The 25,486-nt window shown below is 37.7% G+C and overlaps 3 protein-coding genes across 5 annotated transcripts; 2 read left to right on the top strand and 1 right to left on the bottom strand.

Moving 5' to 3' along the window:
• Positions 1–2,559: 2,559 nt before the first annotated feature.
• pnpo (pyridoxamine 5'-phosphate oxidase) lies at positions 2,560–7,649 on the bottom strand. Of its 3 annotated transcripts, XM_026915356.3 has the most exons (8): positions 7,541–7,649; positions 6,682–6,922; positions 6,236–6,360; positions 5,983–6,082; positions 5,841–5,894; positions 4,597–4,725; positions 4,426–4,496; positions 2,560–4,244 (listed from the first exon to the last, which is right to left on the bottom strand). In XM_026915356.3, exons 2-8 carry the CDS (start codon positions 6,868–6,870, stop codon positions 4,079–4,081), a joined length of 834 nt encoding a protein of 277 aa, XP_026771157.2. In that variant the 5' UTR covers positions 6,871–6,922; positions 7,541–7,649; the 3' UTR covers positions 2,560–4,078. The 3 variants fall into 3 exon arrangements, with proteins under 3 accessions (XP_026771157.2, XP_053094693.1, XP_053094694.1); XM_053238718.1 differs by lacking the exon at positions 7,541–7,649 and having other exon boundaries at positions 6,682–6,985; XM_053238719.1 differs by lacking the exon at positions 7,541–7,649 and having other exon boundaries at positions 6,236–6,400; positions 6,682–6,824.
• mrpl10 (mitochondrial ribosomal protein L10) lies at positions 7,281–10,575 on the top strand. Its single transcript, XM_034309097.2, has 5 exons — positions 7,281–7,672; positions 8,562–8,731; positions 9,553–9,717; positions 9,824–9,968; positions 10,065–10,575. The coding sequence occupies exons 1-5, from the start codon at positions 7,594–7,596 to the stop codon at positions 10,310–10,312; spliced, it is 807 nt and encodes a 268-aa protein (XP_034164988.1). The 5' UTR covers positions 7,281–7,593; the 3' UTR covers positions 10,313–10,575.
• Positions 10,576–10,727: 152 nt separating this feature from the next.
• Positions 10,728–25,442, top strand: osbpl7 (oxysterol binding protein-like 7). Its single transcript, XM_026914639.3, has 23 exons — positions 10,728–12,214; positions 14,033–14,063; positions 14,827–15,052; positions 15,380–15,523; positions 15,849–15,902; positions 15,986–16,099; positions 16,216–16,371; positions 18,558–18,693; positions 18,934–19,052; positions 19,161–19,229; positions 19,834–19,969; positions 20,104–20,237; positions 20,421–20,513; positions 20,739–20,886; positions 21,045–21,334; positions 22,127–22,264; positions 22,348–22,411; positions 22,516–22,594; positions 22,677–22,821; positions 22,941–23,091; positions 23,779–23,905; positions 24,052–24,174; positions 24,255–25,442. Exons 3-23 carry the CDS (start codon positions 14,924–14,926, stop codon positions 24,361–24,363), a joined length of 2,658 nt encoding a protein of 885 aa, XP_026770440.3. The 5' UTR covers positions 10,728–12,214; positions 14,033–14,063; positions 14,827–14,923; the 3' UTR covers positions 24,364–25,442.
• The last annotated feature ends 44 nt before the right edge of the window (positions 25,443–25,486 follow it).

Genomic DNA, 25,486 nt, shown 5'->3' with positions numbered 1-25,486 from the left:
TTTATATTGCTGGTCATAATTCTTGATGGTTCTACAGAATATGACCAAAATACATGAAGACATTTTTATCTTGTCATGTCTTTCTCATTGTTACTGTTCTTAGCTGGATTATTGTGTACTACAGTCAGCAACTTGTTACCCTTCTCAGGAACACAAAACCAGTGACTTCTGTGACTGAAACAAGACACCATCCAAGAGATGTGAAGATTACTGTGCTAGAAATAAGTGCTGTTAAGGACAGACAACTGTGCAAACATTCCTAAAAAAATAGTTGCTTTCTGTAAAGTGGCATTTATGTAAATGTAGGATATCATTGGCATATCCTTGCCTCCTTTACTCAATCTGATTGTCTAATATTTCCCTTGGACCTGTCCATATTTTGCATTTGTTAGACATTTTAACTCAGCAAACAGATGCCCAGTGTTCAAAGGATGTTTTAGATGCACAATTTTAGATCCCATCTTAATGAATATGCAGTCCAACTTTAAAGTGAACCAGCTATATCACATGGTGCATTTGCCGAAGTGAGCTCATATGACAGTTCACTCCATCCTAAGCGGCTGAAATACTATAGAAAAAAATGGCACACAATTAAACTTGTTGCTCCTATCAGTCAAAAGATCAAACTGATTACAGATTTAATAATGTGAAGAATGTGATCTAATCTAAGAGAAATTTGCACTGGTTGCTGGCTGTGTGTGAGAGGCAAACTGTTCCATTATTACACATAGAGGACATATACATGCTTACATGCAGTCTTGACAGTCACCTGCCTCACACACAAGCAAACAATTCAGTATGCAAGACAGTGTGTTTATGTTGCCACATCTTAGATATCAAGGAAGAGATAGATCCAGTGGTACTGTTTATTAATCGAACAGTGCTAGAATCAGATAACTTCCTTCATGTAATCATTGACAGAGGAAAGAGTTTGCCATATTGTCCTAGAACTCCTTGGTATTTGCCTAAAGTGGCCATAAAATCTTCTGTCTAAATGAGAAGAAATTCATACACTACATGCATTTAGTGTCCAAAGTACATTAAGAATGTGCTATATGTTCAAAATAATCTTAGATAAAAAAAAACAACAAAAAAAAACAAAGAAAGCAATAAATTTTGAGATATTTTTTAAAGTAACCACTCATTTGTATTGCAATAAATTGCATCAGCACATAAAATTTAAACCAGTTAAAAGAGAAATTGGGACTTTTTGAGGTGTAAATGAACTTATCTAAGTCTTTCAAATGTAAGAACCTTTGGCACCAATGAAGGAGTTAAGAGTTAACCATTTACATTGAGGTGCACTAAACTAACATTATTGACTGCATTAGTTAACAGTGACAGGCCATAAACTTCAGGATTACTAAGCAATGTTAATTAACATACTGTAGGTATCAACTGATGTTTGTTTAAATGGTAAATAAATAAACCTATATTAGCAAAGGTTCATTCACACTGGACTAAAATATAAGTCTACATAAATTAGAATAAATTACAGCATTCTCCCAGTGTGTGGGTTTCCTCTGAGTTCTCCAGTTTCCTCCCACCTCCCCAAAACATGCCAGTATTTTGACTGCCGACTCTAAATTGGCCCAAAATGTGAATGAGTGTGTAAATGTGTGTGTCTGATTGTGGCATGAGCCATAACTCAACATGTGCCATAAATCATCTCTGTTGCAGGTCCAAAGTTTTATCTTGTAAAAGTCATGGCTGACCCTGCCTGGTGGAAAGTGACTTTCTTGAGGAAGAAGTCATCTGAGTCCAAGGTCCTTTATGAAATCCCAGCTGAGTACGGAAGCAATACTGGCAATAAAGAGCTGTCCAGCCCTCCTCAAAGCACAGATAATGCTGGCAGTCAGTTAAACGCCAAGCTGGAAAAGATTGTGGACAGGTCTGCTGCCAAAAGCCGTCACGTCAAAGTCTCTCACTCTGGCCGTTTCAAAGAGAAAAAGAAGGTTCGGTCCACTTTGGGTGAAAATTCCAGTATTTTCAATGAACAGAACTGAGGACTGACAGGAACTTTACACTAGAAAAATAGCACACATTCTTAAAAAAGAGACGCTTTTCATCCATAGACAGTACACCCACCCACTCTCACACACCCACACTTGCACACACGTTTTTTAATTAGTGAATTCAAATCAATATACACATAATGGTATTTTAGCTGATATATTGCTGTAAAACTTCCTCATTCACCTTATCTAGTCATAAAACCAGAGATGTTCTTACTTACACAAGGTATTTTAGAGATAAACAACTTTTGTTTTATGAGGCATCTTTTACAAGCACCATTTATATGAGGTCTTCTGAAAAGGTGTTCTGATATCAGAAGATTTTAAGCATGGGATATTTGCTCAGTGTACAGAGACATACTATGTGAGTATTATTATAGAAAACTCATTTAGAGTTCAATTTGTAATTTGTAATATTACTTAATCATGCCTGTTTTATGTGTGTTTTTAACATCTTGATTAGATTACTTGTTGAAAAAAAATTGTCTATATGTTTACTGATTATGTGATGGTACTGGATGTTTAAGCAAAGACAGCAGGCCAGCCATTTTCAATGTTTTAATACACCAGGATATTTACAAAGGGCAGATATTGTACATGTGGTTAAATACAACAGATATACGTTGGTGCTGGTGTTGCCTACTGTTTGCCTACTGTTTTATCAAATGAGCCTAATAAAATCAAGTGACTGACAAAAACTGTTCTATAAACTGCACATAGGGTTTAACTGCAGTATCATTTGCTATAGCACTGCCATCTACTGGCCTACCAACTGCTGATCAACACATTTCTCTTAAATCCACAAACACATGCTGGGGACAAATTAAAGGAAATTCCAGTGGCTCTGTTATGCTGTGGGAGATTTGGTTTGGGTTTGGGTTATTCTGACTCATCACCTTTATCCAGAAAAATTATGTAAATCAAATGGTATGGCTTTAACAGTCACCAGATTTCAACTCAACTGAACACCTATGAGGGAATATAATTTTAGAGGAATGATGTTCATCACTTCAGTACAGTTCCAGGGACTTGTAGAATTTTTTTCCATTAATTTGTCACCGTCTGTATGCCGCTAGAGGAACTTGCTGCACTACAGTAATACTTGAATGTTCATGGATAAAAAAGGTTGGTAGCGGTCTCTGTTCATTTCTATTTGACCGGCAGAAATTTTCTTGTAGAACCAGTTGAGATCCTTTACCAGGTAAAATCATTTACATTTCTATCTTATGGCAGTCATAACTTGCAGAAATGAAGTTTCTACAGGTATTCCATTTAGGGATATTACTGCTGTAATAGCAAAGAAATCTGGTCCAAATGTACTTATGGAATATGGATGAAATGCAACAATGCTTGTGCTGCATTTCAATTTTGGGCTGAAAGTGGCCCAGCGGTAAACATGCAGCCTCTTCTAGTTATGGTTGTAATCTGGCAGCACGGATTCAGACGAATTCATCACCGTTATTCCTAGTGGGTCAGATCAGCATGAGCTATCACTGGGTCATTATTTCTTTGCTATTAGAGTTGTAACTAAAAAATGAAATAATGAAAGCACAATTGTAAATTGTATTTTAACTTAAATGATGCGATTATCTACATTAAAGACAATATCACCCAATTAGAGCATCCCAGTGTATCATTATCACCATGCTGACCTTTGCAATACTAATGTGCAAATGAGCATGATAACAAACCACAACTCTCAGGGGTTCTAGATCAGCTTTATGTTTGACAGAAAACAAAATCTACTCAAATACAAGGTACCATAATAAGTTAAAATGTCGCCTACTTTTTGTTTGTGTTAGTTTATGATGTTTAGGATGTAGCACAGCCATCATATCAAGCAATATCCTATTGAAGAACCTCAAATTACAGACTAAAATATTTAAAACTATTCATTTTACGGTACAAAAACAATTTGTCTAAAACTACAACTTTCTGACAGCAAAATGGCACATCATGAATCTTACCAAAATAAAAAGCATCTGTGTTTCACTTAACTTCCTAATGTACTATAGTTAGTCTACAATGATGACTCTCTTGAGTGAAAAGATAAGGGTTTCCTGTCAGGGTGCTAAGCGGTGGTACACCCAACCTCCCTCAGCCTGATGCTGCATCTCTCGAAGTTCAGTCTCGCCCTCCTTGATTCTTGTGAAAACAATACGATCATGCAGTCTGTTGGTTTGGCCTTGCCAGAACTCAATCAGGTTTGGCTTGACAAGGTAGCCTCCCCTACACAAAGAAGAACAAAGTAACTGTGACAAACACTGGACAATGGCAAATGACAATGTCAGAATAACTGCTGTGAAAGGAAACATTCAGTATTCAACTCTGATTATTTCCAATATTATAACCAAATGGAACTCCTTTGTATGCTGTTTACTAAAGCAACCTAAAGCTACTTGTCACATACCAGTAATCCGGTATGGGGACCTCTGAGTCCTTGTATTTCTCCTCCAACTCTGCATTCTTCTCTCTTAGGTACTGAGAAGAATATCAGGCCATTAACACAGGATTTTTTTTTCTTTCAACCATTAAACGGCACAGCTTGGTACAGAACTGTGGCTAGAAATTGGTTGCTCACCTGTCTGTTGGGTATCACGCTGCTCTGCCTGCTCACAACTGCACCAATCTGACTGCTCTTGGGTCTCGAATGAAAATACTCAGCAGAATTCTGACGTGGGATTCTCTCTACAGTACCTTCAATACGAATCTGTGGGGACACAATTTTACATTTGTAAAGAAATAAGCTACCCTAGAACCCCTGATCCTATAATTATTGGCACCTTTCATGAAACATACACTTCATTTAAATGAAATCATGAGGGGCCACTTTTTTGTACATATGTAGAAATTATTTTAAACTGCATATGTATTTTTTGTTATATTCCTTATTTGTCTTGTGCAGGTCAACAACCATCAGTCTATTATATATTCCCATAGTTATGGAAAACAAATGGATTTCACATGTGTGTACCCTCATATTTATGACCAAGTCATGGTCATATGTAACAATATACATCATAGAACGGAGACCAATTAACTTTTATTAAATTTTATTATTAAATTTAAAAGGGTTATTTGAGGGTAACAATAATTTTGTACACGGTTTTGTAAGAAATACAACTGTATTATTTAAACACTGTAGTTCTTATAAAAAGATTTTTGTTAGAAGAAAGTTACAGTATATATGGACACCTGACCATCACACCCATAAAGTTTTAGTCCCCTTTTGCGGTTATAATAACCTCCACTCTTCTGGGAAGGCTTTGCACTAGTTTTTCGAATATGGCTGTGGAAATTTCTGCCCATTCAGCCACAAGAGCATTTGTGAAGTCAGGCACAGTTCTTCCACACTAACCGTGGCAAGCCATGTCTTCATGGACCACACTTTGTGCACAGGGGTATTGTCATGCTGGAACATGTTTGGGCCCCTTAGTTCCAGTGAAGAGAAATCATAAAGCTACAGCATACAACTGTATAGAATGACAACTAGCATGACACGGCTTGCCAAGGTTGGTGTGGAAGAACTGTGCCTGATAAATGCTCTTGTGGCTGAATGGGCAGAAATTCCCACAGCCATGTTTGAAAAACTACTGCAAAGCCTTCCCAGAAGAGTGAAGGTTATTATAACAGCAAAGGGGGACTAAATCTGGAATGGAATGTGCAGCAAGCACATATGGCTGTGTTGGTCAGGTGTCCACGCACTTTTGGCAAAAACGTGCATTTTGAATTGTCTGTAATTTTATTTTATACAATCATTTTGTCCATTCTCTTTGTGCCAATAATTCTGCAGTATGTTAAACGAATAAGACTGTATACACTCACCTGCCTATTCAGTGGTTCCCAGTAAAACATAAGACAGGCATGGGGATTCATCTCCTACAAGAATGGATTAAAATGGACCATGTAAATTTTGGGTGACTTTGACTCTGAAACAAACTATAAGAAGATGTCTGGAAAGACTCACCAGCTCTTTACCTTTACGGCTTTCATAGTTTGTGAAGAAGCGGAAGCCCTCGTTACTGTAACCTTTCAGCAGCACCATTCGAGCAGAAGGCCTCCCGTCCCTTTACACATGACAAATTACAAACGCTGGAGCAAACCATTTACTTTACTTGAAGAGTAGCACATGCATCAGTCACACAGAAGCCTATTGTTTAGGTTCTTAAAGTGAAGCATGACTCTTCTTAAATATATAATGTATTAAATAACATTCTCACTTGGATGCTGTTGCAAGGCACATGGCGTTGGCCTCACCAATTTCAGGGCACTTTGCTGCTTGATCAAACCACTCACCAAACTGCTTTATAGGGTCGAGGGAAGTAAGCTGATCCTCTTCGAAAGACTGTGGGGTTAAAGCAAAACTGCCATGAATATGCCTGGGTCTATACAGAAAAAGAGCCTGTATCAGTTTATACATGTTATTGTCTGATATGGTGCACATGAATACATGCACATATTTCATTAGTAGTACAATATGTTTTGACAGCTGGATCATGATATCTACACCTGCCATCATAGATCATATAACACAACTCTAAGTACTATGTTAAAGCCAATAAATAAATAAATATAAATAATCAATATTTTTCATAATGTGTGCTAGGTGTCAGCCACTGCAGGGGCGAGTTTAGGTTCAAAGGTCTGTTCAAAACATGAACATTACCTCCTCATCGCCTTTATATTTCTTTCTCATGTCACTCAGATCCATTTGTTTGCTGTTATCCGTCGATGTGGTGCGGAAATAGGAAGCAGGTACGGCTCGGAGGGAAAGTGACAGGGAATATCCAGGCGGAATGATTTGCTGAGTTTTGCTGATAAACTTCAATGCGCTGAAGCTGAACAAGCGTCTCATGCTGTCATGGCCGTGACGTAACCACGTCACAACATCTTTACGTAAAGCGTCGCTGAAGAACACAAACAGAAGCTGCGTTCACGCCATGTCGTCATTACCGTAATTACGAGATTCCGACTTGTAAAAAGCGTTCACGTCCTCGTAAAACTCGTAATTACAACTTGCAAACTAGGAATTTCGTGAGAGCTCCGACTTGTTCCACTGCAACACACTCAAAACAGCGGTGGCTTCAGCAGTAAAATGTAGTTATCTCGTAATCTTTCTGTGCTCGTCAGTATTTAGCAACAGCATAAAATGTGATTTAATGTGGTAATTATATATATAATTAGAATTATATTATATATTATATTATAATTATATTATATTTGTATTTTGCAGTTAACATCATCTCACACGGATTCATTTTGGCGTACGTGAACAGCTCCGAGGAGAACGTCCGGTTTGTCATCTAGTAATTACGGTAATTCCGACATGGCGTGAAAGCAGCAAGAGTCGCAAAATGTAATACCCGACTGGCACAACAAAATTCAGTTTGGAGTTTGTTTTAATAACAATAATAAGTAGTCTATTCCCCCTAAAGAAAACTACATTAAAACACAGAGGTTTTGAACATAAATTAGGCTCAAACGAGCGGCGTAGACAAATCTAGATTTACAAGTCATTCACTTACAAGAGTAAGTAATGGTAATGTTTTGAAGCTCAGTTAGTCCTCTGCGGAAATGCATGAAGCGCTGCATCCCTCGACGTCACATCCGGTGCAAGATGGCAGCGACCTTGTGTGGCAGGATTGTTACAAAAACAGGTATTTTTTTTCTTGTTAATTTATTGAATGAGATTTAGAATCGACTGAATTCGTTATTAGTTCCTACTGTATGATAGTTTAAAAAGGTAAAGATGTATGATAGTTTAAAAAGGTAAAGAGGAGTAGTTCTGTGTAAATGCATTTCTACCCCAGTTTGTCTGGTGTGGTTTCCAGCCCAGGCTCAGGTGTGCAGGAAAAACACACAACTGTGCAGTGCATGATGTCCCACTGCTGGGATTGAGACACCTTCTATGAAGTTATTAATATTTATATCTGAATATTTTGGGATGAAATGTGATTAAAACCGTGTTCCTCTTTGGTCTATTCATGCTATCTTAGTGTAATACCTCTCTGTGGTTAAAATTTTTTTGTGCAATATATAAATTCATTCTTTTACTATATTACCTGTAAACATATCCTTAATGCTTCTGCCATTGCCTTGCATATAGCTGTATTATATCACATCTGTACATATATCTATTCCATTTAAACCTATTGTGTCTACTGTATGGTGTGTATGTGTGTGTATATATGTATGTGTATATATAATTTCATATTATTATTATTATTATTATTATTTGTAATTTTTATTATTATATGTCTCACTGTCTTATTGGTATGTGTGTTCTGGAAGCTTCATACCAAGTCAAATTCCTTGTGTGTGTGAGGACACTTGGTAATAAAAGCTCATTCTGATTCTGTTTACATTTGCTCATTTGGCTGAAGCTTTTATCCAATGCGACTTACAGCTCCATCTTCCAAACAATGTGATCTGTTCAACATTGTTAAGACAAAGTTTGGTAAAAGTATTTTTATGTAAGAGTATTTATTTAATCTTTGCAGTACATCATGATTAATAACAGTAACTGTGTCCTTTATGTCCTTGCAGGATGTCTGCCTTTGGTTCAGAGTGTGCGTCACGGCTCCAAGGCTGTAACCCGCCACAGAAAGCCCATGCACTTTCTGAAGCAGAAGCTAATGGCTGTTACAGAATACATTCCCCCTAAACCTGCTGCTCCTCCTGGAGCTTTCACGCCACGCACCCGGAAGACTGAGGAGGTTGGTGATAACTAAACCAGACTGGAACCTTTAATAGCGAGCTCAGTGGTGTGGCAGAAAGTGTCAGTGGTCATTATAACGTTCATATATCTAGAAACATCAAATGTTATTTTATAAATGATTATAAACAATGCGTTTTTCCACGTATGAATTACACCATATGGTGAAAGTTTGTGGACACCTGCCTATCACACCCATATGTGCTTTTTCGAACAACCCATTCCAGATTTAGTCCCCTTTGCTGTTATAATAACTACTAGATTTTGGAGCATGGCTGTGGGGATTTGCTCATTCAGCCACAAGAGCATTAGTAAGGTTAGGCAGGAACTCAAAGGTGTCAGTAGGGTTGAGGTCAGGGCTCTATGCAGGCCACTCGAGTTCTTCCACACGAGCTTTGGCCAACCGTGTCTTCATGGGGCTCACTTTGTGCACAGGGGCATTACATTCTGGAACAGGTTTGGGCCTCTTAGTTCCAGTGAAGGGAAATGTTAATGAAGTGAAATGTTGGGGAGGCTCACGTATGGGTGTGATGGTCAGGTGTCCAAAAACTTCTAGCCATATAGTGTGTATTCACAGTTCAAAGCTTTGAAGTGAAGTGAAGTGACTTGTGGGAAAGTATCTTGACCCAGAAGTTATTACATTTAACTACGTTACTATAACTACCAGAAGAGAAAGTCTCCAGTCAGTATACAACTGTATGATCTCACTATTTTTTTCTATAATGAACAGTATTTGGAGGCAAAAGAGACACGTGCCATTCTGTGTACTGCTGAATGTGAAATGTCATAGCTGACAAATCTGTGATTTTTAATTTCCTTTAGGAAAGTGGCCTGGTGAGGTTGTTAAAGAGAGACCTGAAGACGGTCTTCAGTGAGTGTAAGATGATTGCTGTGCTCCAGAACAATGCCACCAATGCTGAGGACATGTTGCTGCTGAAGCACAGGCTTAGAAAACATGACATCACTATTAAATTTTTCCCTAACCAGGTAATGACTGGTTTCAGTGAACTGTAAACTCTCTTCTGTTTTGTTGAGCTTTGCACTGTTCGATGTTTCTCACAAATGCTTTCTTTGGGTTTCTTGCTCTTTTAAGGTAATGAGATCCTTTCTTCCCGGCAGTCCGTATAGCAACATGCAGCCTCTGTTCATTGGACAAACTGTGTTATTTGTCAGTAAAGAGCCAAAAGTGAAGGAAATGTTACAGGTGTTAAGGAGTAGTCCTCAGATGCTTCTCTTAGGTGAGTTTTTCCTCCTTACTGACTGGCTACACAACTGTCTTCAATATTCTTTCCATCTTGGAATCTGCAGCAGAGTGACACAAATTGTTTTTCCAGGTGCCTGTATCGAGAACACGCTACTCTCAAGAGAAGGAATTCTTAACTACTCCAAGCTGCCATCCATGCGTACTGTCCATGGTGAGCTGGTTGGAGGCTTGACCTTGATGACTTCACACACTGTTTCAATGCTGCATCGGCACCCTGCGTACCTCTCAGCTCTCCTCCAGCAGTATATTAAACAGCAGCAGTCTGCAGACAGTGCCGAGCTCGAGGCAGCGCCTAAAACTGAGGAAACAACAGCCTGAATTGAATTAGTTGCCATCTGAGAGGCTGAAGAAATTTCATATCCATAGGCATGAACTCTGTGTGGACTCTGATAAAGAACATTAATACTGTGTTGACATAAATATGTCATGTATTTATGGATTGATCAGTGGAATACTCAACATAGAGATACTTGGCCCCATTAACAGTCACCTGTTTCTTTTATTATTCAAAATCATATATTTGTCTGACCGCATATCACACGCAGCAGTGTTTGATGTACAAATAAATGCCGGTAAAGTCATTTTTTGGATTAATGGAATAATATTTTGGTAATAGAAATATGAGGATTGTTTGGCTCTTATCACATTTATGTCTTTCTGCCACATTAAACATCTATAATGCACTTCAGATTTACTGGCACCCATCATGAAACTGAGCAGAAATAAATATTAAAGAAATATAACGGAATATGAAGGAATAACACATGCAATAAGCAGTATAGGACACATAGTTTTTTAAAATGCATTTCTTTTTCTAAAAACACTGGATTCTAAATTATTTTGTGATGCCTGTCCTGGAGAGAATAACAGCAGATTCTCTAATGTCTGACAAGGTTGGTGACATTTGTAAAGTTATCTCTGTCCATTGCTACATGCAGAATATTCTTTATCGTTAGGTTTGTGCATGTGGAAATCCCTCATCAGTTCAGATCACAGGTTTGTAATAGGGTCCAAATCCAGACGTTGAGATTGTCCTTGCAAAATGTTGCTTTTGTGTTTATCCATTTATGTGTTGATTTGGAAGTATGCTTGGCTCATCTTTTTCAAAAGCCCTATGGGCCAGTCTGGACCTCCTGGCAGAGGCAGTCAGGCTTTGGGCTGAAATATCATCATGCCATCAATGTTCACAAGAATCCCTGAACCACTGCCTGCAAAACAGCTCCAAAACATCAATGATACACCACAATAAGTTTTTTTTTCCTTGTATGCTGATGGTGTGACTAACCATCGTTTGGCATTTTGATCTCATGCCCACAACACACGATGCCAATTGTAGTTTAATAACACTTGGTGAATTTCAGGCTCTGCAAATCATTAGATGCTATCAGGAAGGGTTTGTTTCTTGCAAACCTGACAACTGCAATATTGAACTAAACTATAATTCTAAAACTGTGATTTTTTGGCTCTTTTTCCCTCCTTCCCCATCCTCCTGACTATGTTCAGGGACAGTGTGCTCAGGGGTCCAATTAATGCCATGTTTTCACCTGTTTTAAACATGGGAAACTTTTTGTCATGGAGTTAATTGTGAGTAATGGTATTTTTAACTTTGTTTTTCCATGGTAATGTATGAAAAGAGGTTTTACATGTGTGCAATCTCATATTTATACACCTGGAGAGTTCCTGTGGGAAATGATACAAGTTTTGTTAGAACAAAGAAACAAAGTTTCTCTTTTCATTTAAGTGGAAAATATGAAGTAATGTTTATTTCCTATATTTTATGAAGGGTTTCAGTAATTCTGGAGGGCCCTGGCTCATTTATATCTTTCTATTACATGCAGAATTAATCTATGTATGATCATTTCAGTTGATATGTTGTTTAAAGTTTACTTTCCTAAAATAATCACTAGGTGGAGATCCTACTCTTTCAGAACCCTTCACTGAAGGATGAGTGATCAGCTTGCATTGAAATGGCAGCTGAAGATGTGCGGTCGCTTCAGAGCCATTTCGCCTGTCCCTCTAATTCCTCTGGCTCCTTCGTCACTAATGCGGATAATGGTTTATCTCTGGAAGATATTTAGACACACACTAGGGCAGCTGAGGTATTTATAGCAAATATTCTTTTTGGAGCATACTAAGTGGGGATATGCATTTACAAATGAAGAAACAACTAATTTGTGTGGAAACATGGATTCTGAAGTAGATTTTGTATAGGAGACTCAGGTAAGAGGCAAACACACATGGCAGATCAATTTTTGAATTAAATCTTGAAGCTTTTCTCTATGAGAACCATATTTAAAAAAAATATCTGGTTTGTAGACATAAAACTCTATACTGTTATATCTGGGACATATTAAACTTCTTGAATTTTAGGAACTATTTTCTCACACTGTGTAGAGCATTGGTTTTTGACTACAGTACCCTCTTTCAATAATCTTTTAAGCCAAGACCACTTTACCTGACTAAAATACAAAAAGAATTGTGAGGAAAAGAACATAAAGCATGTGATTTCATCATACAGTGCAATTGCCTGTTCCTTGTGCATACGGTAATAAAGCCTTGACTCTTGATGCTATAAAAAGAGCATTCAGTGCAACAAATATCCATATGTTGCATAATACAATATCTATCAGCGAGAAAATGAATAGATTATTTAATAGAGAATGTGACAAATAGTTTGTCTCTGAACACTGATTTTTATTAAACTGTTACAAATCTTCACAGTTCCTTATGCAGATTTGCACAAGCTCAAGCTTTATGTCATTGTCATTCCCTTTTTAATGAGAAACATGAGCCTATACCAACAACTGTGTCTAATTTAATCATATTACTGATTAGAATTACATTCAATTTATTTCTTGAAAATTTTTTTTAGTACTATTTCTTTTTCCTTTACATTTTATTTTATTAATCACCCCTTGTAGTACCTCTAAATACCAGATTTGAGAAACACAAGTAGAGAACACATTACTTTCACAAGTATACACAACATTATACTATGTTAGTCACATCACTTTTAATGCGTGTCTGATCCGTTTTAAAACCAGTCCAAATGCAATGATGTAAGTAGAAAGGAAGTGGAGAAAATAATTAACACTGACCAACTGTCCTTTAAAATAAATAGCTTCACATGACAGAACATTGTTACCCTCTATTCATCACGTAATGGTCCAGTGTTCTGTATTTTCTCAACTTCTCCACCTGGTAAAATCTCTTTATCCCGTTTCCTCCCTCATGCTTCTGCAGCTGAGGTCAATCCAGCCTCAGTGGTAAATCTTTCACCATCCCTCAACTGAACAGGGTGAAAGTCTATACCCAGACAAAAAATATCTTTGTTATTGCGAAAGTATTTAACTCACTCAGTTTATCATTTCACTAAACTTCTCATTTCTTTGTGCTTTATTTGTTTAAAATACTGAACAGTTTTTAAAAAAAAAAATTATTTAGTTCCTTTACAGAAAAGATGCACAAACTTACAGGCTTAAATAATCGCATGAAGCACAACGAAATTTACACCTGTGGCTTTTAGAGACTTTAAATATGTTTCACAGGTTTTTCAGATGTAGGGCATGCGGTTTATTTTTTGCATGTGGTCACATATTTAAATGATGTCATGTGTGTTTATTTTAGTTCACATCTGCAATTTCAGATGTCTTGAAATTATTATTATTATTATTATTATTATTATTATTATTATTATCAACAACAACAACAACAACAATAATAATAATAATAATAATAATAATAATAATAATTTTCCTTAGCTTGTCATCTTATTAAATCCTGGTCCTTGGTTATACAAGCAACAGGTAAAACAGGAATGCTAACATAACATTGCTTAAAGCCAATTACCTTAATCCTCTCACACATAGACTCTTGCTGTTGCTAGATTACTATCTTGTGCCCCCTTACTGGTACTATACTGTAACTCCATTTTGAAAAGATCATTTGCAAAGAATGAACATATGGCAGATATTTTTTTGTAATTGTTAAGTTTATTATCTTGATCTTTATTGATTATTTTTTTTGGTATTTTTGCAGGCATTGATCTAACAGGAACTCCCAAACAGAGGTGGTTACATCATCACATTTCTCAACTGTCCATTTGTTGTGAAGTCTAAGAGATATTGTTCATTATCCCTGGCTGATATCTACTTGATGGGCATGTGTGAGCATGTTGGTATTCTAAGCAACTGTACTTGTTTTAAAACACACCCATCTGTCTACTTTTCTTATTGTCAGTATTAATGGACTTTTGGTTTTCAGTTTTATAATGGTCGTGTGGTGTAAGGGTAAACCTGTAGAAGTTAAGCCGTCAGGTCTAAAAAAAAAATTATATTTTAAAAATGTACCAGCAAGTGTTCTAAATATTTAGATTATTGCAGTTAATATGATTCACTGACTCGATATCCCTGGTTGACCGAGCTTAACAGTATTTGTCATATTTCATTAAGCTTTGTATATTTCATTAATAACAAAATTTGGAGTTTTATTTGGAGTTCTTTCTGTATGTAGTATATTATACTTTTGCATTCAGCAATCAGATAGAAAAGTGGAGTGCTTTTTGTCTTTTCGCTGAACAATCAGAGTAATCCAATTGAGATCAGTGGATGCTCCTTTTCTTTCTGGTTTCAAAAGGGAAGTGCACAGGCCTTCCCTTTGTGTAGATGGAGTGTGAAAAGATGCTGTGGCTAAATTAATAGTTCTCTGATACAGAGAAACCGATCTTTACACTGTTGGCATCAATATAACCTTGTCGAAGAAGAAAACAGTAATAAAACCTATTTGTTGATGTGAACATTCGTGTAATAATGTGTAATATTTTTGCTTTTCAGACATGTTGTCCTCTAGCCCACAATGACTATCTAGAGCAGAGTACATTTACATTTACATTTAAGAGTTCAACCAAGAAGTGCAGAGAGCATTTTCGGTATGGAGCCCTATGGACTGATGCCAGACCACAGCCAGTTTCAGACTGGACTGGACAGATCATCTGCTGGATGGCAAAAGCCCACTCACTCCCGGAGCAGCAGCACTGCATCCTCTCGTCACTCACGACAGGTGTCTCCACTCACAAACACCCTGATTTCTCATTGACCTTTCAGCAAGGCATTGTGTTCTTTAAGAAGAGAAAAATAAATACACCCTTAAGAGCTTTCTCATTGGGTGTAGGGAACCTGTTGTTCAACCTCTAAATCTCAAATTAAATGCCAGACAAGTCTTAACCAGTCCCATACACAATGTGCTCTTCATTATTGTGTACTCTACAGTGCATTTCTCTGTACAGTTAACAGAACTGAAAAGTGTACTTAGCTGTGAATATTAGATTCAGATATTTCTACTTATGCAGTAGGTGAAAGATAGGCTTTGCTTTGGTCTAACCTTCAGAATATAAAAGACTGGGAGATAATGGATGATCTGCAGGCGGATTTTGGTGCCAGTGGTGAGACCATGCAGGATATGAGTCCTCCTGGCATCTGTGAAGGCTACTTGATGAAGAGGAGAAAATGGCCTCTCAAAGGCTGGCACAAGGTAAAGCTCATAAAACCCTTTTAGGTTTGATTTAATATTGCCAAAAAGCCAGAGATGACAAATTGAGACCTAGGAATCTTAAGAACTAGGCTCATTTTGTCTAAAACATCAGAAAGAACTTGAAATTCCAAGTTCTTGAAAAATGGATGATTGTATTTGTTAAAATATGAAAAGCAGTTGCTGGTTTATGTAGTTGTGTAGTCAGTAATTAGTGTGGGTTGAGGTTTTACTTTTTTGTAACCTATTATTTACAACCCTAACCACGTATCAACTATTATTATAAATTATTAGCATTATTACAATAATAATGTCTGTTTTTTTTCAGAGATACTTCGTGTTGGAAAAAGGGATTCTCCAATATTCAAAAAACCAATATGATGTAAGTAGGATGTTATTTGTTAAATATGTTTTAAGCTTCACACTTCATGCACAGGTCCAGCTCACATGTTATACTACCAACAGAATTCTAAAGGGAAATTAAATGGGTCAATGGACGTCAGTCTCGCAGTGATGTCAGTAAACAGAAAGGCAAGACGGATAGACTTGGATACTGGAGACAGTCTCTATCACATCAAGGTAAACTTTCAACTGACTTAATAGAATATTTATTTCTTTAGCACTTTTCAAATGAAAGAAAGTTAAATGCATTTATGCAAATAATCATGTGTGTTTTTGATTGTGTTTTCATCAAGGCAAAGAACCATGATCTGTATTACATATGGGTGACCAAACTGAGTGCCCATCGGATGTATAAGAGGAACGAGGCAGCACATGTGCATAACAGCTTGCTGCAGGCCCTGTCTCATAGCAGAAAGGTGCTTCAGGGAAATGGTGCCATGCAAGATATGGTAAGCTATGAATATTAACTCCCTTACCCCTCATATGAGCAAAGAAACATTAATACTGTGTCCATGAATCAGTGGTATAGACTGATAATGTGTAACCTTTTTTTATACACAGTTAAAAATAACATGGTGTAAAAGTAAGAATCAGAAATGAGATGTGCCTCATTTCTGATTCTTACTTTTACAGTAGGTTAATTCAGGTTAACATGAAATGTAAAAATGTATGAATAAATACATTAAAGGATGATTCACCTCCTATTCTTATTATCAAGTCTGTTAAAATTTTTGATAGGTATTTTAAGTAAGGAATAAAACACAACAGGGTGTGTTATAGGAAAATGATAAATGATTGGACAGTGTGATGCTGCTACCACAACAAAATGGATTATTTTTAACATCAAGTCCCAAAATGTTTTACTTCTCTTGTACTGCAGCAATTTGCCAACAGTTATAATTTTTGTCCTACTTTTAGCCGTTTATAGTTACATGCTAGTTAGTGTTATTACTTACGTTATAGAAGCTATAAACAGTTATTCCTTTGCCAGTCTCTCTTTTTTCTCTCTCTTGAAGTCCTCAGTCCTGAACACTCTCTCATGATGGAAATTTACTGACTGTTAAAAAGTGCTGACGCCCATGACTCCTTCCATAAATGTTAAATAAATGTCTCCTTACAGAAAGCTTCACCATATCAACAATTACATACTTTTCTTTGTTAAGTAACAGCACATAATTTTTTAAATAAAGAAAGGCACAGATACACTATATTTCCAAAACTTTTGGGACGTCTGCCTTTACATGCACATGAACTTTAATGACATCCCATTCTTAATCTGTAGGGTTTAATATGGAGTTGACACACCCTTTGCAGCTATAACAGCTTCAACTCTTCTGGGAAGACTTTCCACAAGGCTTAGGAGTGTGTTTATGGGAATTTTTGACTATTCTTCTAGAAGCGCGTTTGTGAGAACATCCCAAAGGTGTTCTATCGGGTTGAGGTCAGGACTCTGTGCAGGCCAGTCAAGTTCCTCCACACCAAACTCGCTCATCCATGTCTTTATGGACCCTGCTTTGTGCACTGGTGCGCAGTCATGTTGGAACAGGAAGGGGCCATCCCCAAACTGTTCCCACAAAGCTGGGAGCATGAAATTGTCTGAAATGTCTTGGTATATGCTGAAGCATTAAGAGTTCCTTTCACTGGAACTAAGGGGCCAAGCCCAACCCCTGAAAAATAACCTCACACCATAATCCCCCCTCCACCAAACTTTACACTTGGCACAATGCAGTCAGGCAAGTACCGTTCTCCTGGCAACCTCCAAACCCAGACTCGTCCATCGGATTGCCAGACAGAGAAGCATGATTCGTCACTCCAGAGAACACGTCTCCACTGCTCTAGTGTCCAGTGGCGGCGTGCTTTACACCACTGCATCCGACGCTTTGCGTTGCACTTGGTGATGTAAGACTTGGATGCAGCTGCTCGGCCATGGAAACCCATTCCATGAAGTTCTTGAGCTAATCTGAAGGCCACACTAAGTTTGGAGGTCTGCAGCTATTGACTCTGCAGAAAGTTGGAGACTTCTGCGCACTGTGCACCTCAGCATGCGCTGACCCCGCTCTGTGATTTTACGTGGCCTACCACTTCGTGGCTGACTTGCTGTTGTTCCCAATTGCTTCCACTTTGTTATAATACCACTAACAGTTGACTGTGGAATGTTTAGTAGTGAGGAAATTTCACGGACTTATTGCACAGGTAGCAACCTATCACGGTACCACGCTTGAATTCACTGAGCTCCTGAGAGCGACCCATTCTTTCACAAATGTTTGTAGAAGCAGTCTGCATGCCTAGGTGCTTGATTTTATACACCTGTGGCCATGGAAGTGATTGGAACACCTGAATTCAATGATTTGGAGGGGTGTCCCAAAACTTTTGGCAATATAGTGTACCTGAAAATGGTATATACTATGTATACTGTATGTAATGTACAGTAAATCTATCGTACTTTGTATTTCCCACCTCTGCCCATGTTAATATTAGAGGTGAAATAGAGATCATATAGATCAGGTATGATCTAAATGCATTAGTTCAGAACATAATCTATCTTATGGATAGAATGCTGAAAAGTTGCTATTAACATTAATGTTAATAGATTGAAATTTAACAAGTGCCTGAACATAATTATGATCTTTTTCAGTTCCCGAACATGTCTGACTCTTACCCGGGTGATGTGGCAGCTCAGAGTGAAGACCTGCATGTTGCAGACACTGGAGTCAATGGGAAAGTGTGCGCCTGGCTGCAGACGGCCCAGGACCCAGACAGCTGCACTCAAGGTATTTTAATACCTGGTCTTGTCTGTAATCTGCCTATTTTAAACACATACAATGAATAATTAGTAATTAAACTCAAGCATATAGAATCATGAGAAACCTGTCTTTAAGCTTACAAGATATAACATACATATAAAATGCTTCTGTAGAGTTGTGGTAACTGGAATTTAAGGAGATATGAGCCCTCACCAGAAGATGATATGCCCTGGGTTTGAGCTATGTACTGTCTGTATTCCTGTCCAGAACTGAACCGCTGTCAAACAGACCTGAATGATTTGAATCGGTTGGTCCAGAAGCTGCACACTCTGGAGTTAGACAAGGCTGTTAGCAATGGAGAACTAAAGAGGATCATCAGCATGCAGGTGAAAAGGACTTTCTACAGTCTTAATGCCATGTGATTACTAATCTTTAAAAAAAAAAATCATGTTACAGAGCAGACGTTTGATCAGTGTTTTATGTTTAAACCACAGAATCTTTCACTTGAAAAGCCCAAGAAGAAATCTGGCAGGATATGGGGACACTCTCATACACTTGGAGTGGTGAGCCAGATGTTTGAAAAGCTGTCTGATTAAAGAATCATGTCTACTTTAGGGAATCAATATTAATTCCTCCCTCCCACATATGCTTATTTAGTATTTTAGTGAAGCAGCGGTTAGTATTGAAATAGACATTCTCCACGCAGATTAATTTTAATCTTTATAACTGCAGTATAATTATTTTTATTGGTGTTGTCAGTTAGTGTAGAACTGTCAATAATATAATTAATTACTTCTTTTACTTTAAGCCACTGCGTAGGATTACGAAATCGGTGAGTCAATAGGACTTTTTTTAAGTGAGGTTTGAAACAGCTACTCATTTCATCAAAAGTTTTTACCTTCCACAAAGCTATGTAAAAAGCCCCCCCACCCCCACCCCACACACACTCTACACTTTTGTATGGATAAAAATTTCCTACTGTTATTTTTCAGTCTATGACTTCTGCATGGATTTTATAATCTAGTCTTGTAAATATCCCACAGTATCTTCCTTTGAGACACTGAGTAGTAAAACTGATTAAAAGCAATTCTTTTTAAGATGTGTCTGTCCCTGAAAATTGGACTAATATGCTTTGCCCTTGTTTTGTGCTTATCTTATCTTCTTCAGTTCTCATCGTCCCACCTGGGTGCCTCGGTACCCTCCATCCCTGACTATGTCTACACCCAGCTTACTCCCTCAGCCTCCTCTAGCTCCCCTGAAAGCAGAAAGCTCTACCAGGACATCTGCTCTATGTCCCAAAGAGGTGAGGAACAGTAGAACTCAACAAAATCCCTTTTTTTTTTCTTCAGAAGGAAAAGATCTCATAACTTGGAAACAAAGAGACAATTAATGATATTGACTTGAAGAACATTGTGTAACCTTCTTGCCCCAACACAGTGCATGCCTCTCTGAGGTCTGTGCATGAGGCTCTGTCTCAGGAGCGCCAGAGGCTACAGGACACCTGGTCCAGCAGCGAGCTTCGCCAGAACACTTCTGCTCAAATTAACGACATATGTAGCACCCTGACTGAGGTAAGATTGCCCATCAGTTATTCATAAAGCAGTCAAGTTTGTTTTGACTGCCTGAAAATGAACCGTTGATGAATTCTGTGTTAAAATAAAGACATACTGGTGTTGCTTTATGCTGCTTATGTAGCAATGTACAGGATATAAATTCACCATTGTGTAGAAGTATATGCATGTGTGTATGTTCAGTTAGATGTGAAGTCCCGGCAAACACAAATCCACACAAGGTCAGTGTGCTCTGACTCCTCTGAGGAATCCTACCACACTGTGACCCTGAGAAAGGTGTGTCCCTCCCCAAGCTAAAGCTTACCACCTAACTAATTTCCAGTTTCTTTTTTTTCTTGTGCTTCTTTTCTCACCCTTTCTCAACAGTTTCTTTGCATGTGCCTGGATTTCATCTGCTTGATCGGCTCTCTTCAGCATTTAACACTTCTACTTCCAGTCATTTTCAAAGCATTTGAGTGACATGCACTTTGATTTGGTACATTTCTTTTTCCTACTCTTTAGTCTGAATCAGTATGCCGTTCCTCAGTGGCAGACTCCGTGGCGGAGTATTTTGATGCATATGATGAAATTTGTAGAAGTTTCTCCGAGGCATCAGATGAGTCGGGTCTGAGTGATGCCTCCAGTAATTCAGAGCCTGAGGAAGACCATGGTTGGTACCCATATTCATATGATGTTTGGATTTCTGGAATCATGATCACGCTGCCCATATAGTTTATTTACCAGAAAGATTATATTAATCAGCTTATCGTGTTATATCTTTTTTTTCCACACTCGTATAACTGTTACTGTTGCTGTTACTCGTTGCAGTAACAGCAACACGGAAGTACCGTGCCAGTCTTTCCAAAGCATCAGCAAAACCCAGCTGGATCTTGGGGAGCACTGGCCACCGCACCAAACTGCCTGCCGTTTGCCCTGATAACAGTCACGTAGGCCTTATAGCCATCCTTTATAACAACATCGGGAAGGACCTCTCACGTGTGTCCATGCCTGCAGCCCTGAATGAGCCTGTCAATCTACTTCAGAGGCTCTGTGAGGAACTGGAGTATTCAGAGCTACTGGACACAGCCAACTGTACTGACGACCCCTACCAGAGAATGGTACTGATTGCTGTTTAGATCTAACGAGTTGACTAATAAAAAGCTCTAAGTGCTATGATATGTATATATGACATATTTAGGAGGTTTGTAGGTTCATTTTGACTGATTATTCAAAATGAATTCAGAATATTTACATCTGTAAAATTTTGTGGTACTCATGGTCTGAGGTACTTACATAATTACTTTCATCTACACCGACTACACTCAAAATTAAAACCACAAATTCTTACCTCTAAAAGATCACTGCCATCTATTAAAGTACGAATCATACAGGTTTAGAGTTTATTTTACAAATGCCTTTGTGAAATTTCATGAAAGTATAAAAATATGCTTCGTATTAATGTTTTTTGACTGATACAACAACTGCCCTAATATTGAAACTGAACATTGAAATTGAACTCAACATTAAAATTGAGTTAGCATTAAACAGGTTGCATTTATAGTTCATGGTAATTACACAGATGCTACAGATGCAGTAGACAGAGATTAAATGGAATTATGCATATATATTCCTTACATGTATATATATATATATATATATATATATATATATATATATATATATATATATATATATATATATATATATATATATATATATATATTTGTACACACGCATATATATGACAGGTGCCATTGTAACGAGATTGTGTTATTCACTTCACCTGTCAATGTTATTCACTTCACCTGTCAGTGGTTTTAATGTTATGGCTGATATACTGTGCATATAATTTAATATATACTGTTAAGAATCAGTTAAACGTTTAGTAATGTTGTCTTGTTTATGTTTAGGTGTACATTGCTGCCTTTGCTATCTCTGGCTATTCTACAGCTCAGTATCGAAACCGTTATAAGCCCTTTAACCCAGTTCTGGGAGAGACATTTGAGTGCGTAAGGGAAGACAGAGGTTTCCGCTATATTAGTGAACAAGTAGGTGACTGTTCAAACTGACCTCATGTCAAAAAAAAATTGGTTAAAGGGCTCTTTCTCATTCACTCCCATTCTGTCCTCAGGTTTGTCATCACCCACCCATCTCTGCTTGCCATGCTGTCTCTGACAACTTCTGCTTTTGGCAGGGTGGGCCCTCATAACAGGAGTTAACCATTTACATCAAAATAAAATATGCATCCTGGATCAGCAATTAACAACACTTTGTGTCAGTTTAAATTTTTTGTGTGCAGATCAGCGATGGAAGAATAAATTCTGGGGAAAGTCTTTGGAGATAATGCCAGCAGGAATGGTGAATGTGACTCTATCAAGGTGATATTCCTAATTCCTTTTAAGTGGATTATGGGAATATTTTAAACAGGTGGAAGGAGGCTCAGCATTGATGTGTGTTCAGGTATGGAGACCACTATGAATGGAATAAAGTGGTGACGTGCATTCACAATGTCCTGAGTCAGCAGCGCTACCTAGAGCACTATGGAGAGGCAACGATCCGCAACCTGAACAGCTCAGTCTGTACCTGTAAGATCACATTTGTTAAGGTGAGAGTAGTTTTTGAATCCTGCTTTTGTGACAGCTTTTTGATCTATATGCTAAAAAGAACAATCACTATATACTCAGTTGATCATATGAATCTTTCTTCTCTCTGTTTCTCTGTCAGTCTCGCTATTGGGGCTCAGATGCAAATAAAAATGAGGTTCAAGGCCAAGTATTAGACCAGAGTGGTAATGTAGTGCACCGATTTGGAGGATTCTGGCATGAGGGGATATTCTGTGATACACTACCCAATCCACAATGTATTTGGAAGCCATGTAAGTTAGTATAGTTAGTATGGATATTTTGTTTGTAAGCAGTGTATTATAGACAATAATGTGTCGTAGAAATCTATTTTAAAATTCTTAAGCAATTCTTTGTAAGTATCTTTATTGAACATTAAATTTAAGCATTCTTTAAAAGACTTAAAAATTCTAAGATGAAAATTATTATTTAATTTTTTTTATAAATAAGTAAGTAAATGATAGATACTGCACTCTATATATCACAGATAATATACTATGTATAATAAAGTTAAACATATATGAAAAATAAAATATATTTTCAAAATCAAAACCAACTCCATGTATAATTGGACTGAAAAGTAAACTTAATTTTAGATGGTATAAATATACAAAACAAATTTTCAGGGGGCATTGAAGAAACAAAACTATTATAATATTGATGTTTGCATGTCATTGATAACAACTTCACTGAGCAAATTTGCTACTAATGCAACTATCTCAAAGTTACCTCAAAGCCATAACCACAAGGTTCCACCTAGATAGAGAAAATGATATCAGGCCCATGAATCATACTGAGTAAATGCGACATATAAGTTTGAGTTGAACTCTTTTTATACCTGGTAGATCCATTCCTCGAAGTAACCAAATCTTGCACTGAATAATTTGAAACTTTTGCTGTGTACAGGATGCATTTATCACTCTATCTGTACTACCCTGCAGATCCTCAGCCTAAGGACTACATGCTGTACTACGGATTCTCCAGCTTTGCAATGGAAATGAATGAACTGACCCCTGAACTTGACACTTTGCTACCCCCAACAGATACACGCCTGCGTCCAGACCAGAGGTGAGTCTATAAGCATACATCTGGATGTCTAGAGGAATATGACATTAACTTATTGCCTGCTTCTTCTAGAAACCTTTGCACAGTAGAGAATAATCTTGTTTAGAGTGGTTGTATGTAAATATGCTATATCTCATTCCTGTGGCCAGGATGTTGGAGGAAGGCAGGGTGGAGGAGGCAGACAAAAAGAAAGATGAGGTGGAGGAAAAACAGAGAGAGCGGAGGAAGATTTTGGCCAAGAGAGGAGAGCAGCATATCCCTCGTTTCTTCAGGTAAGAGGAGTGATCAGAATATCCAAAATGATTCTTGGATTTTTGGTTGTTGAGCATGTCCTCTCCTTTGCCTTTTGCAGGAAATCCATTGATGCAGTTGGTAGAGAAGTGTGGCTCACTAATGGAACTTACTGGAAGCTCAGAGAGAATCCTGGATTCATGAACATGAAAAACGTGGAATTATGGTGAAGTCTCAGTAGAGTTTGAGACTTTGGACTGCAAAACTTTGGACTTGAACAAAAAAGCAAATTGTAGAGTGCAGATGAACTGCCCAAAACAGACTGGGCAAGGATAAAGCTCTTAACTAAAGACCAAGCTTTTCTCTTGCTCCCTGCTGAAGTATTCAGGCTTTCACTTCTTTTACGGCTGGACAGTTAAACCAATATATATTTAGGGGGTTAATCCATCTCTGCATCAACCTTCTACTGCAAAATGATAGCTATGAAAACAAGACACATGAACTTGGGAAGATTGTTGTGTTCTGTTAGTGCGTTTCATCAACACCATGTGGGTTGTAGCAAAAAATATGGGCTATTTTGTAGCTTATGCTAGAGGGCTGTGTGGGACTGTTTCTGTAATCTCACTCCCACCTATTCCCATTGGAATTCTGACCAAATCCCATCCATTTCTTCAGTTATTATTTTTGTTTACACCTGCCTGTGATCTTTTCTAATGAACCCAGTTTGTTTTATGTCCTAAATTCTAAGCAAATGTGTAATTTAAACTTCAGTGACCCTGATGAGGATCATCAGTGAAGATGAAGAGCCACTCCTGCCTGTAAGAGTAACACTGGCTGTTTTTGTTGGGTCCCATGGGATCCCAGTCCTGATGCACACTTCTAGCTTAAGCCATAACTGATGCATATTAGTCACATTTTTAAACATGTTTTAATGGTGAAGGTCATTTACCTGTGTAACTGAAAAAAGGAGTGAAGAGATATATTGGAGCACACAGCTTTTTATAGTACTCTGGCAGTACAATAACAAAAAATGGGACTGGGTTGTGTGACAGGGTCATACATTTGTTTTCAAGGAACATATATTTCTTATTAGTTTATGCACATATCGCTCTTATGATAACACATGGTAAGTATTTACTTATAATAAAGGGGGTTGATGAATTAATTGCAGGATTGATCTTGCTACTTTACAAGAAACTTGATTTTATTGCATGTGCATGGATTTTTGAAAGGCATCACTCTAGAGATGCTTCCTGTAATAGGATTTATTCTAAGTGGGATTAGAAAAAGCACTTCCTCATCCTCAAAGCCTGGTTTGGCTTTGCATAACCAGTGTGTACAGTGAAACTCTAC

Source organism: Pangasianodon hypophthalmus, chromosome 12, assembly GCF_027358585.1.
Source record: "Pangasianodon hypophthalmus isolate fPanHyp1 chromosome 12, fPanHyp1.pri, whole genome shotgun sequence".
Lineage (NCBI taxonomy): Eukaryota > Metazoa > Chordata > Actinopteri > Siluriformes > Pangasiidae > Pangasianodon > Pangasianodon hypophthalmus.
Note: the sequence above shows the minus strand (reverse complement) of the source record. Positions and strands in the feature narration are given on the sequence as shown.